Source organism: Haliotis rubra, unplaced genomic scaffold (assembly GCF_003918875.1).
Source record: "Haliotis rubra isolate DU_JTF1 unplaced genomic scaffold, ASM391887v1 Scf898, whole genome shotgun sequence".
NCBI lineage: Eukaryota > Metazoa > Mollusca > Gastropoda > Lepetellida > Haliotidae > Haliotis > Haliotis rubra.
The window spans coordinates 303,139-317,096 of NW_025767632.1; the positions used below are offsets into that span (position 1 = coordinate 303,139).

At 39.2% G+C, this 13,958-nt stretch overlaps 1 protein-coding gene across 1 annotated transcript in view; it reads right to left on the reverse strand.

Annotated features, from left to right (window-relative positions):
• The window catches only part of LOC124263753, a 67,636-nt gene that overhangs the window by 51,467 nt on the left and 2,211 nt on the right, over nt 1-13,958 (reverse strand). The window contains 4 exon segments of the mRNA XM_046698460.1: nt 245-328; nt 3,571-3,687; nt 10,816-11,037; nt 12,156-12,209. Coding sequence (XP_046554416.1) covers nt 245-328; nt 3,571-3,687; nt 10,816-11,037; nt 12,156-12,209 — 477 coding nt within the window.

Consider the following 13,958-nt stretch of genomic DNA (forward strand, 5'->3'; position numbering starts at 1 on the left):
TGCATGCCGCATGCTTTGCATGACAACTAGGAAGCTGTCTTCTAATGAGGGTAGCATGGAGTGCTTGGGCGGATGCACAAGAGAGGCCAAGGGAAAACAGTTTACATCGTTCCACTCAGTGTCGAATCAAGAGAGAGAAGTGCATACCGTGAGATAGGATAAGTTTAAAAATTTGTATTTTCAACATCGCAGCTATGTTGAGGTGACCTTAACTAGGCCAATTCCAAAATGTTCCTAAACTTGCCTGTTCTCCGCATTCCTCTGACTCCAGTTTGTACTGTGGTTTCTTCCAGGCCTGGTACCACACCTTGTAGCTGCACTCAGTTTTCTGAATGATAACAAATTGTGAGAAATTATAGATAATTTTGCATGTTTTCTTTCCTTTTTGTCATAATTCTGACAGTGACAGCTGAAAGAAAAGGTAACAAAGACGAGACATTCACAGCATTAAGATTGTTTCCGCAAATTGCAGGGGATTGGCAGAAAAACAAAAGAGATGTGAGATAATGAATATATGGAGAAAATGTAAAGTTTCAATTATATGTCTACAGGATATCCATATTTCTGAAAAAGATGAAAACATCATGAGAAATGAGTGGGGAATCAAAAGTATCATAGCTCCTTTCAGCATGAATTCGAAAGGCGTGGCAATATTATTTAATAATGACGTAGAAATTGATATACATAAATTTAAGAAAGACATCAATGGTAATGATATAACTGTAGACACCAGTGTGGACGGACAAGGTTGACTTTAACTAATGTCTATGGACCAAATAAGGATGATCCAGCATTCTATAACACCCTTTTTAAAGAAATTGATGAATTTGAAAATGAATCAATGGTGCTGTGTGGTGACTGGAATTTAGTTATGGATCCAACCATCGATTTAGAGAACTATAAACATGTAAATAATCCTAATGCAAGGAAAATAATCATGGAGAAGGTTGATGAATTAAATCTTGTGGATTACTGGCGTGACCTCAATATTGATACAAGGAAATATACCTGGTGGAAAAAGAATCCTAGGCAGCAAGCCAGACTTGATTTTTTTTTTTTTCTAATGTAACTGTAGACTCTGCAGTTCTACCAGGATATAAATCTGATCATTCAGCTGTTACTTTAGCCTTCTCTTCAGACAGCAAGTCTAGAGGAAAGGGCTATTGGAAGTTTAACACATCGCTCTTGAGAGACAAGGAATATGTTAAACTTGTTAAAAATTAAATCGAGGCAACTAAAAGACAATATGTAATGAACCCTCAAACTAATGACATGAACGATATCGATAATGATTTGAAACTAAGCATAGATGATTGTCTATTCCTGGAAACTTTGTTGATGAACATTAGAGGAAAGTCTATCTCATATAGCTCCTTTTTAAAAATAGAAAGGAATGATAAAACTTTGAAACTAGAATCTAAAATTAAAGACTTGGAGGATACGATACATAGCAATTTTCAAAACATTGACAAAACCCTTCTCTGTGATCTATCCAAATACAAGATGGAGTTCGAAAAACTTAAAGAGCAAGAAATTAAAGGATTACAGATCAGAAACCTAATTCAGTGGCATGAAGAGGGAGAAAAATACTTTTGTAATCTTGAAAACAGAAATTATGTTAGTAAATCCATATGATTTTATCAACAACATTATACTAGCTGGTAAAAGATTTATATTTACTTCTAGTATCAATAATAAAGTTTGACATATAGCAGAATTCATGAAGATACTACGGGATATTGTACTAGTCGAAAGATACATAGCCAGGAAAAACAACAGGATTGCCAAATTTAAAAAAAAGAAGGCCAAATAGATTAATTGTATACTTAGAGAACCTATAGTAGATCACTATCATACAACGTGTATCTCCTGTGTTATACTGTATTGTAAATGCTGTTATATCAATTTGCACTCTAACCTGCAATGTACACCTTCTGAAATGAATAAAAAGAATTAAAAAAACAAACAAGACGAGACATTTTCTAGTAAATTGGTTAGGATCAGTTAAAATGTAATACAAGAAACAGATGACAACTAATCTACTACAACTACAAGTGACAAGGGCCTGTAGCTTACCTGCATCATAAAGACACACTCCTTTAATGATCACATCCCCTAGTTATAAGTGCTAGTAAGTGCAATGTCCAGATCACTGTTGTCTGGGACTTGTTACTAAGGGTCAGTGACACTGACTAATATGCAGTTAACTGAATTAGCCTTTTCAGTCATATGGGATCAGGGGTGGAAATAACCCATTGCCCGACGTCCGAGTCCAGTGTTTTTTTCTGTTGGGCAAGCAAATTTGTATATCACACTGTACCGGTGTCCAGTTGACTTTCCAACGTTAATTATGTTGTTTATTTACAAAATCAAAAAGAAAACGACCTGTATAGTGGAAAAATTATCAGGGCAAGTGATTTTACATGTGCCACTGTACCGGAGTACACTAGCAATTTTAAAGTTATTTCCACCCCTGGGGATTACTATGAGAGGACCATTTTTTTGGGCTGTGGCTATCACTGGATATACATTGGTTTACCATTTGTTTCGATATAATTATACAGAATATGAAAAAAAATAGTGCCACTGTACACTAGTTCACCTGGGTATGTAGTTAACAGCTTAAAATGTCTTTAAAACTTGCCACCCACCTGACTCTGCTAATCCAAAATTCTAAAAGCATAAAAGTTATCATCTGAATACTGGATTGATAAATGAGGAATCACAAGTGCCTTTTTTGTATTTTGCTGTCATAGCCAGAAACAATTAATGTTTCAAAAACTCCTATATATATGTAAATAGCCAAAATCCATGGTAAGGCTGAAATCTGTGCATCACACATTACATTTGGGATTGCACTTTCTCCGTAAAGTACAGATTCTAGTATTTTTGTTTTGAACCCACAATCTAAGAGTCAGGCAATTAAAGTCGGTCATCTAACCCACTCAGCCACCGCCACTTTCACAAAAATGGAAGTCAGACAACTGGTAGGCTAGATCACAGACTTTGTGTACCCCTCTAACAAGTGTGAATTGACATGGTTCTGACAGCCAAAAGGACTAGAATCTGTACCGTAAACATGACAATGGAAGACAAATGATAAAAACAGTATTCTGCAAAAAACAGAACATACCATGCCCCACAAATAACTACACACTTGCCAAATTTCAATGCAATTTCAGAAAAGATGTGTGAGACACAACAGCCTTGTAATTCAGCTCGAGTTACAACTTTAATAGGTTTATAAGCATTGTTGTTCCAGAGTGGTTGTTTAAGATACAAAAGACTGACGACGGCTAGGATATTAGCTCACTTAAATCGGTTGTGTTATAAAAAAACCTTAATAAAACAACTATACCGAAACACTTTGAAAACACAATTTTTTCAATATTTTTTCAATATCTGACAAAATGGCATGAGGTAATCACACAATACATCATTGTTATTCTGGTTAGAATCTCATACAGTGTTTGTGGAGAGGCATCACGTCTTATTAAAGTTAAAGCTGATGAGTCATGTTCATGGTATTTCAGTATATTACTGTTTTGATGAGCTACAAGATCCTCCTACCAAAGGATTGTCGGCCACAGCACAATCCTCCAGTCCCTTGCCCTTGTTGGTGTCACTGTTCAAGCACTTGGTGTCCACCATGTTCACAGTGAATGTGTACAAGACTCCAGAGACAACCTGAAAACAGACTTCATTGTAATGCAATACATCTTACCGAGAACCACATTAAGTTCATGAAGACTGCTAAAGGTTCAAGAAATTGTAATGACGAAAGAACTTTTTCAAAACCTTCTATGGAAAGATGAACCCTTGATTATTAATATTAAGCCCATGACTATTTTGAAAACTTCAAAAAAATATGCTTTACAAAGAAGTAAATATCATCCGATTTTTTACAGATGACTATAGTTAATCTATGATGACATGACATAATAAATATAGCAGGGTGCAATTTAAAAAAAAAAAAATCAGTACCCGCACCCCGGTGGTTTAAATCACTGTTTGGACAATAATTTAACAAAATAGAAATCTCGACTTTTGCAATCGTATATTGTTCTTAGATGTTAATATTGTTATGATTAACATATATTTCATATTTAAATGAAATCGGTGAAGAAAATGAAAATTGAAGTAAAATTGATATTTTTATACTTATCCTGACTCATGATCTTTTGCTTATCTCCCTTTCCCTTGCGAATGGTAGTGGAACACTTGAATCCCTTGAAGTGCCCAAAGCAGACGTAAAAACACACTGACCCACGAGTTACCTCCCTTTTGCCCTTTCCCGCGCAAACAGTCATGTGACCAGCCTTACTTGTCACTCTCTCCGGATTTTTCTGCCCATGCACTTGGATCTGCTGTGAAATCTGAAGGATTTCCAGCAAGGAGGTTGGGAGGGCTTCTAGTCATGAGTCAGGATAAGTATAAAAATATCAATTTTACTTGAAAATTTACATATTTTTTCTTATCCTGACTCATGATTTTTTGCTTATAGAATCCGACGGATTGGTTGTGGGTCAAGCCACTTCATGGATTCATCAGCTGTCCTTAGATACGTCCTGCATTCCCCTATGGGAAATGCGAAACGGCATTTCCGTGATCCTATTCTTCCAACTTCCGTTATAAATCGGGGGGGGGGGGGGTCTTTCTTGTCTTACTTCAGTCTCAGACAAGTTGAATCATCTTGATTCATGTGGCTACAGATAAACTAGTATCTTCTTATTATTAGATATCTTATAACAACCCATAGATTATGATAAGATCTTTATCATAAATGAGTTGCGACCCCTTCACATACAGGTGAGATCTTTACCCGTAGAGTATCTTTAATCACTCATGCTAGCCTGTCCTCGACTGCGCATGGACTTTCCAACTAATACTTTTCCTTAGTATAAGTTATCAACAAGTCAGCGTGATTAAGGGCGAGATTTTCCAACTCAGCGCCTTTGAGGAACCGTTAGTTGCTGTGCTACAACGAGAGGCCCAATTTGGTGAATGCCTGAGACGTCTTCAGTGGCTATGTCTCGGAGGTAGTGGTTGGCAAACACCGAGTCTGACTTCCAAAAGCAGCCCTCCATAATTGCAGATATAGAGCAATTTCCTTGCAGAGCCAGTGTTGACGCCAGTGCTCTGACTTCATGTGGGTTGGAAGCTCTAGGAGGTTCTAGTTCTGCTGCTTTATAGGCTCTCAATATGACGGCTCTCATCCAGAACGATATTGTCGTTCTTGAGACTTCTGCTGATGTCTCTGTGGATAATGGGATGAACAGGCGCTTGAATTTTCGTCTCCATGTCTTAGTCTTTTGAAAATATATATCTTCAGGGCTCTGACCTGACACAAGGATAAGTCCTCTATATCCTCTGGTCAGAGGATTGTAGATAGCGCTGGTACGTGGAACTGTTTAACTGGCTGGCCAGGTAGTTGGTTCTTGGCAATGAAGTCCTATCTAAGTCCTAGATTAACTGCAGCATGTTGCCACGTGTCGAATCTGGTTCGACCAAAGTCCAGCGCATGTATCTCTGATATTCGAGGTGCCGTGGCTAGCACAAGCAGGAACAGAGTCTTCTGTGTCAGCAGCTCGAGGGTAGTTTGGTCTAGAGGTTCATAGGCATCACTAATAAGATGACATAGAATTACATTCAGATCCCAGGCTGGAGCTCTGAACTTCTTGTGCTGGTCCTCCAGTTTAAAAGATCTCAGCAGAGCAAGTAATTCTGGTACTTTCGTCAACTTGATACCTGTTTTCACTGTACTGATGGCAGTGAGGTATGTAGATAATGTCAAACCTTTCAGATGTCTGGTCTGTCTAAGATGACACAGGTATTCCGCCACTTGAGGATGAGTTGCTTTCATCGCAATGAAGCCTTTCCGCCTTGCATAAGTCTCAAACTTCATACAGGTTACGAGTAGATCTGCGTAACGCTAGCGTTACTGCCTTGGCTGTCCTGGTGGAGTATCCTCTTTTCTTCAAACATGTTTTGATACGGTCCACACGTGTAGCTGGAACGCCGTCGGGGTTCCTGTGGACTTGCTTGGTGTGTGGATGTATGAGTAGGTTCGGCCATTCTGGTAACTTGATTGTTGGACTTCCGAGATCTTCTATTAAGTCTAGGAACCATACCCTCGCTGGCCAGTATGGTGCGACCAAAGTTAGCGCCTGTGTCTGTTTGATCTTCAACAGTACTTCCGGTAGTAATATCGGGGGTGGAAATACGTAAGCGTTTAGTCGTTCCCAAGATATGCTCAGTGCATCTGTTGCCCAGGCTTGAGGATCTGGAACTGGTTAGACAAACGTCTGTAGTTGTTTGTTGAACCTCGTGGAGAACAGGTCTATGCAAGGGGATCCTATTTCCCTTATGATGAGCCGGAACACTTCTGGATGGAGCATCCATTCCGTAGGTGACAGGTGCAGTGGTTGGGAGAGAGTGTCTGCAAGTACGTTCTTGGCTCCGGGTATGTGACACGCCTTTATCCAGATGTTTGCTTCCTTCGTGATGTGGAACAACTGGAATGTGAGCTGGAAGAGGCTTGGAGACTTTGTGGATCCTTGCCGATTTATGGAGAATGCCACTGTAGAGTTGTCCATGTGGACCATCAGTATTTTGTTGTTCAGCGAACTCGACAATAGTTGTAAGGCGTTGATCACGGCTTTCATCTCCAGTAGATTGATGTGAAGATGCTGCTCTATTTTGGACCACCTCCCTGATGCAACTTGATTGAGATGCACACCCCAGCCTTGTATCGACGCGTCTACGTATAGATGTGTGTCGAAGGCTGGCTCTTGTAAATAGGTCCCTCCGCAAACGTTTAACCTGTGAGTCCACCATAGTAAATACCTCTTGAGGTTGTCTGGCAGCAAGATTGGGTCGACACTGTCTAGATGTTTTGTCAGGAACCGTTGCAGCGCCTTTGTTGTAACCTTCCTGTGCGAGTGTAGTCCTGCGCCGAGGTTAGTAGACCAAGTAGAGCTTGCCATGATCGTAGTGTTAATGGAGAAATGACTGCTAGTTGAATCATGGCTTGTATCTTGACCCAACGATCATAAGGTTCACCAGCCATCCTAGTTGAGTGAGCAACTTGATCGTGAAGTTCAACTGTAGTATGAGTTGACTGGCACTTTGATGAACTTGAATGCCGTCGTCCAGGTAGAAGGCATTGCGTAGACCTCGATGATGTAGATATGTGACTATAGGCTAGGTTACTCGTGTGAATAGCCACGGGGCCGAAGATATTCCAAACGGTAGGACGTTCCATTGGAAGTGCTGCCCTTTTTAAATGGATCCATATGATGTAAGGGGAATCTCTTCAAATTAAACGATGGCAGATGCTGATTCTGGAATTTGGTTGCTTTCGCGAAAGCTGTGCGTAGCTTGGAGCGTATCTTGGATATAGGTTCAATTGGAGGGATAGTGACCGAGTCAAAGTTGTCATCACGCATCAAGTAAGTGTAGACTTCATCTTTATCCTTAGAAGGAGACTCCAAGTTCAACCCGTTGGCAATCCAAGCTGTAACCTCTGGGTCAGGGAAGATTAAGTCTGCTTGCTCATCCAGTATCTCCTGATTAGTAGAGCTAGACCTCCGCGGATCATCTATCTGTGAACCTGTATCCCTTCTCCAACCTCCATCATCCTTTCGCGAACCTCTGTCAGAAGATTCCTCCCTTCGCGAAAATGTCTATCTTGAGAGTCCTCTCTTCGCGAACCTCTCTATGTAGATTCATCTCTTCGCGAACCTCTGTGATGTGAGCCTTCTCTTCACGAACCCCTGTCTCATGATGAGTGACCTCGTGAACGTCTGTGAGAGATATGAGATCTCGATCTAGAGCGGCTAGGTGTAGGAGATGGATCCTTCGATGTTCTCGAACGTTGAGGGTTCGCAGATGTAGAACGGTGAGTAGCATGTCATGTCTTCTATCCTCCTCCAAGATAACAGAGTCGTCCGACTGTGGTGTACATTAGCCAACGTAGTCCTGAGACGTAGTTCTATGTGGAGTAGGTTTGCACAGGTCCATAAGTTCGCGCAGGTTTGTAGGTTTGCGCACGGTGTCAGTAGAGGAGAGGCTTCGCCGAGCCTTCGCTTCTTCTTCGAACCTCCATTCCATCATAGCCATCATCTGGTTGGTGAATTGTCTCATAAATTCACCTGGATCAAAGTTCTGCGTTGATTGAAGTTGCTGCGGTGTAGAAGAAACGTTCGCAAACGCTGATGAGTTGTGTGCCTCGACTTCACTTGGTAGTTCGTCAAACAGCTGGCCTGCTGTGACAGTTGCAGGAGACGATCTAGTAGTAAATCAACACAATAAGTACAGCTCAAGCTGGAAGAACATGGTTTTATGCACGAGAGGCATTGGGGGTGAGGATCAGCCATGGATAACCTGTGCCTGCAAACACTGTAAGATTTCATGAAATGTAAACAAGAGTCATCAGAAAATGACATATCCCCCCGGCCCCCACAGCTTTGATCGAACAAATCATCTGACAGTTACTTAAAGTCCAGCTTGATTTTAGACTAAGTGCAAATCGTTTCCATGGAAATCTTGGAAAACATAAATGACAAAAATCTGCAAATAGCGAAAGGCACCACTTCAAGATCTGCCTCACATATCTCTCAAGTTTTACTGAAAGATATTAAGAAGTTTTCGCGTTGTGCTCCGGAAACGAAACCTACCCCTCCCTTTTGAGACAAGTCTGAATCGTTTCCATGGAAACCGGGAAAAATAAAATGCCAAATATCTGCAAATAGCAAAAGGTACCACCTTAGATTCTGTTTGATATATCTACCAATTTTTGTTGAAAAATAGTGAACGGTTTTTGAGTTATGCTCTGGAAACACAATATTTACGGACAGACGGAGCGTCGACTATATCCCCCCGCATTACATGCCAGGGGGATAACAAAATTACATAACGATGAAATTATGACTCAAATACAAAGATATGTTTTACAAATTTTTTTTACATATAATACAGAGTAGTTACTGCCAAATCCATACATAGCGTGATTTTGAAGAATAGGACCTAAATAAAAAGGATATAATGCTGTATAAGGGACTCCAGTGCTCGCCCAACCATCCACTTGGGCGAAAAGGGAGAGAGTGACAAGTAAGGATGGTCACATGAATGTTTGCGCGGGAAAGGGCAAAAGGGAGGTAACTCGTGGGTGAGTGTATTTTTACGCCTGCTTCGGGAACTTCAAGGATTCAAGTGTTCCACTACCATTCGCAAGGGAAAGGGAGATAAGCAACAGATCATGAGTCCGGATAAGAAAAAAATTGAATATTTTAGAAAAGTATATCGCTACACTTGCTACATAAAATACACAAGGGGTAACACTCACAATGCTAAAAACCTGATCGAAAACCACAGAGCCCGACTATTTTAACATGCGATTCAAACTGAAGATGTTTACCGAAGAATATGATGAGCAGAAAGGTAAAAGAATACCCTACAAGCTTAACACAAGTTTTTGTGAAAAACATAAGGTATGATTGAACCGCACATAAAAATAGTCGGGCTGTCTGGTTTTCGATCAGGTTTTTAGCATTGCGAGTGTGACCCCTTGTGTATTTTTATGTAACGAGTGTAGCAGTTTAATGTTCTAAAATATTCATTCCTTCACTGACTTCATTCAAATTTGAAATATATGTTAATCATAACATATAAAAACAATATATGATCGCAAAAGTCTAGATTTTTCTTTTTAAAAATTATTGTCCAAACAGTGATTTGAACGTCTGTGACTGTACCATAAAATAATGTTATAACACGATGACAGCTCCAAGATGTTGGAGGATTTATTGTTACCTGCACCAGGTGCAACCTGTTACTGAAGGTAACCTGAACCAGCCATTTATAACATGCACCAGTGCAGGATGTAAACAGTGAAATTGCACCCTGTATAGTCTTGTTAATCTTCTTTGGAGTTATATACATCACACTTCAAGTCTAGTTTCTAAAAAGTCTGTATGCCTGCAGTTCTGCTTTAATGAATTTAATAAATAAATTTACTGATGGAAAATACTTTAACGTGAACACAGTATCATGATCATATACTGTAAACATATTATATATCGCGCAGGTTTTATTTTCGCGCAAAATATTTTACCGCTGAAAATTTATACACAGCGAATAAACCATTCATTCATTGTATTATTTACAGGGATTAAAATTACAGTGTGTATTTGAGCCGGAAATAGCAATCAGCTGTGCACACGTATCCCGGTGATCAAGTTCAAACATGCACAATAATATTAACGGGACGAATTCTGATGCAGTCATCAGTAAAATATAATACAGAATACTATCATTTAACCCAACGAAATATATACTAGCATTGTGTAATTTCAATTACAGTTTTTGCTCTATAAATGTACAATATATATAATTCAACACTACTGTAACATTATACGGACCCTCATGAACGTGGTAAGTTGTACGCACACGGAATGGGGTAAAATAAGGGTATTTTATTTATTCATTAAGATTTTATTTATATTTATTCCTGCATATCACGAAGCTCATTTCCTTCATAGTCACCCGGCTTGTTTGAAATTACGCAATTACGACTTCAGCCTCAGTGTCATCTTTGCAATCATTTGGATCTGGAAGTCCAGGTGACTAGGGGGTAGGTGCTTTCTAAGGCCTAAGAGACAGCTGGCAGTTCCGGCAATTACTGATTGCGCGAATAATTGACCGCGCGATGTAGTCTAAACTCTCAATTCTGCGAAATTTGCACCAAGCGATAAAAATTATGTTTACAGTAGTATCTAGCTATCAGTGTGTTGTGGCTGAGTGTAGACACATCACCTGTTTGGTCACATGCTCCACAGTTTGTGCCCCAGCCCTGTAGAGGCTGTTGGCCCTGGAGTTGTGGTAGTCTACTGCAAACATGACTGCAGATTGGGCATCTTTGTCCAGACTGGCTGGCTTCACGCCGCCCAGGATGGTCTGTGTCTTGCAGGAGTATTGAGTCAGGTTCCTGGTGCTGGTCCAGGATTGGTCGTATACCACCACTGTACACAGCTCATCCTGCGCAGGAAATATAATAATGATAATAATCCACTTTTATAGCGCCATTCCAGGATGAATATCTTGTTCAAAGTGCTACACATTAACATGTTGAGAGTGAGCAGAGAACAACCCACAGGCAATGCATATTGCACTCTTTGACTTATGATTCTGGAGACTTTGAAAACATCAAATAGAAAATACATTTACTATTTTCAGGATTTCTTTTATCACAGGTGACCAATATTTTAAAGTGCCAATGAGCTTTCCAATCACACTTCTTCAACATTCTCCTATCTCTCCTTTCTGAAAAACCAACATTAAATCTGTAGTGTTTTTGAATAACAAATAACAAACAAGAGTCATCAGAAGATGACATATCCCCCCCATATTTGAAAGAACAAATCGTCTGACAGTTACTTAAGTCCAGCTTGATTTTTTTAGACTAAGTCTAAATCGTTAATATGGAAACCGGGAAAAATACAAATGACAAAAATCTGCAAATAGCAAAAGGCACCACTTTGGGATCTGCCTCACATATCTGCCAAGTTTTGCTGAAAGATACCAAGAAGTTTTTGAGTTATGCTCCGGAAACAAAATGATTACGGACGGACGACGCGTCGACTATATTTTACCTGCCAGGGGGGGGATAAAAATTAATTGCCTCAGTTGCTTTACAGCTGCAACAAAGATGTCTTCACAGACCCCTACATTATATAATGGCTACCACAAGTTAAACCAACGAAGGTGACAGCATGAACATTAACAATCACTCAGATCAGAGAATGGGTTCAGCCACCGATTACTATGCCAGTTGAGATATTAAAAACGGTACATTTTCATAACATGAATCCCAAGTACTACAGCTTGAGGACATCTAGCATTATAGAAATTACATTCCTTCAAAGGAAATATATGTTTGATGGTCACAACATGCGAATGGGTAACAACATAAAGAGTCTAGAATTGGGGCAGGCAGAAAATCTGATTCATAGGTGGATCCGGGGTTTATTAAATGACCATAGAAACTCTTGTGAAAATGAAGAGTGCACCCAGTCTTTCTCAAAGAGCTGTATCCGCCCCTGTGATTGTTTGATTCTCCTAAGGAAGGACAACTCAGACTGAGTGAATATACTTACTGTCACTCCGTTTGTAACACGAAGAACCATCTTATAGTTGACGCCTGACACAACCTGCAACATATACAGATCACTGGTAGTAATCATGCAAAACAACAATGCATATGTAAAATTTGTAACTCTTTGTTCCCAATATGTAACCAGCCCTAACATGGAGTTGTGTACTCCCTGTCCTTGAATAAAAAAAAGAAGAAAAAAAAGTCCAAACTTGCCAAGGCTGCCAAACATGGATGCCAGCATACTGCAAGGAAGCCATCTTTCACACGGCATCATATTAAGCTATATTTTGACACATGAAATCTCATGAAGGCTGAAATAGGGTGGAGTTGCAGAGGGAGAAGGAATTAGACTGTGATGTTCCTTATTTCATACGTAAATTGATCATTATGATGAAAGTCATTATAATTATGATGCTGCCAACTCAGTTATGCTAGTGTTTATGTTACAGAGGTTCTATAGTTGAAAAATACAATTCTATTTATAAAAAACAACAAGAAAAAACAATGCATATGTCAACTGTTCATATACTAGCATGCTTGTATCAACAACAGACTGCCTGAGTGCTTCCAAGATGATTGATGTACCTATGTAAACTGTTCATATGCTAGCATGCTTGTATCAACAACAGACTGCCTGAGTGCTTCCCTGATGATTGATGTACCTAAGTAATGTTGATACTGGAAATAGAGTGGTACTGTTGATTTATGTCATTAAGTGCTTGAATACCCACAAAGTGGAAGGAGAGTATTAAAAGATTTTAAAGTTCTGCTCTGGACAAGAGCACTACTACCAATTTCTGTTGAAGTCAAACTTGTTGCCATGGAAACGCAAAATATATTTTATTCAGAAATCCTAAAACTACCAAAACGCACCAGTTCACCACCAGACCTATATATGTGCCAAGTTTGGTGAAGAAACATTGAATGGTTTTAAAGTTCTGCTCCAGAAAAGACCACCACCAGACCTATCTATGTGCAAAGTTTGGTAAAAGAAAAAGTTCAATATCAATATATCAATAGATATAACGTCACAAGAATGTCTGTCTAAGTCTAAGTTGAGATGATTAGTAGATATAGGGCCACAAGAATATCTATAGTAAGTTTGCAATGAGTTACGAGTAGGCATATTAGCTGTTAGGTGGAATTTAGATATCATTCCAATCATCACCTGAGAGTGAATGAGTGAGTGAGTAAACATTCCTTTACTTGGCACCCACAATGATTCTGTTGTAGACATTCATCATTAGAAATACCATGAAATATCCTCCAAAGAGTTGTGGTCTTTCATTCATTGTTCAGTAATAATATGAAAATTTGGTAAAGAATGAGTATGCAAGTATACATCAAGACCTGCTAAGGTGCGCATTAGTCCAAGTCTGCAACTAATGCCAGTACAATTCCTAAATTGCAATTAAATAGTTCAATGTTGTTAGAATTATAAGCAATAAATGTTTTTTATTCCCAAAATATGATAATTATAACAGGAACACACAATTGGTAATTTGTCAACTTTAAATTCATCGATTTTCAAGATGTAATGTCTTCATAACTCAGAAACCACAAAATGAATTTAGGGTTATCCATGAGTGAACTGCATCCATTTATGAAACAGTCCCAATTATATTTTACTACTAGGTATAGAATCCAAACATACTGAGAATATTGTATTGAGTGAGCAGACATTGTATTGATGCATGCAGCTTACAAATAGTTTCTATCAGATGACCTCATTTGCACATTTACAGGACAGCAATACCACGTTTATTGGATAGGTTTACAGCATAGGTAATAACAGGCAACATAT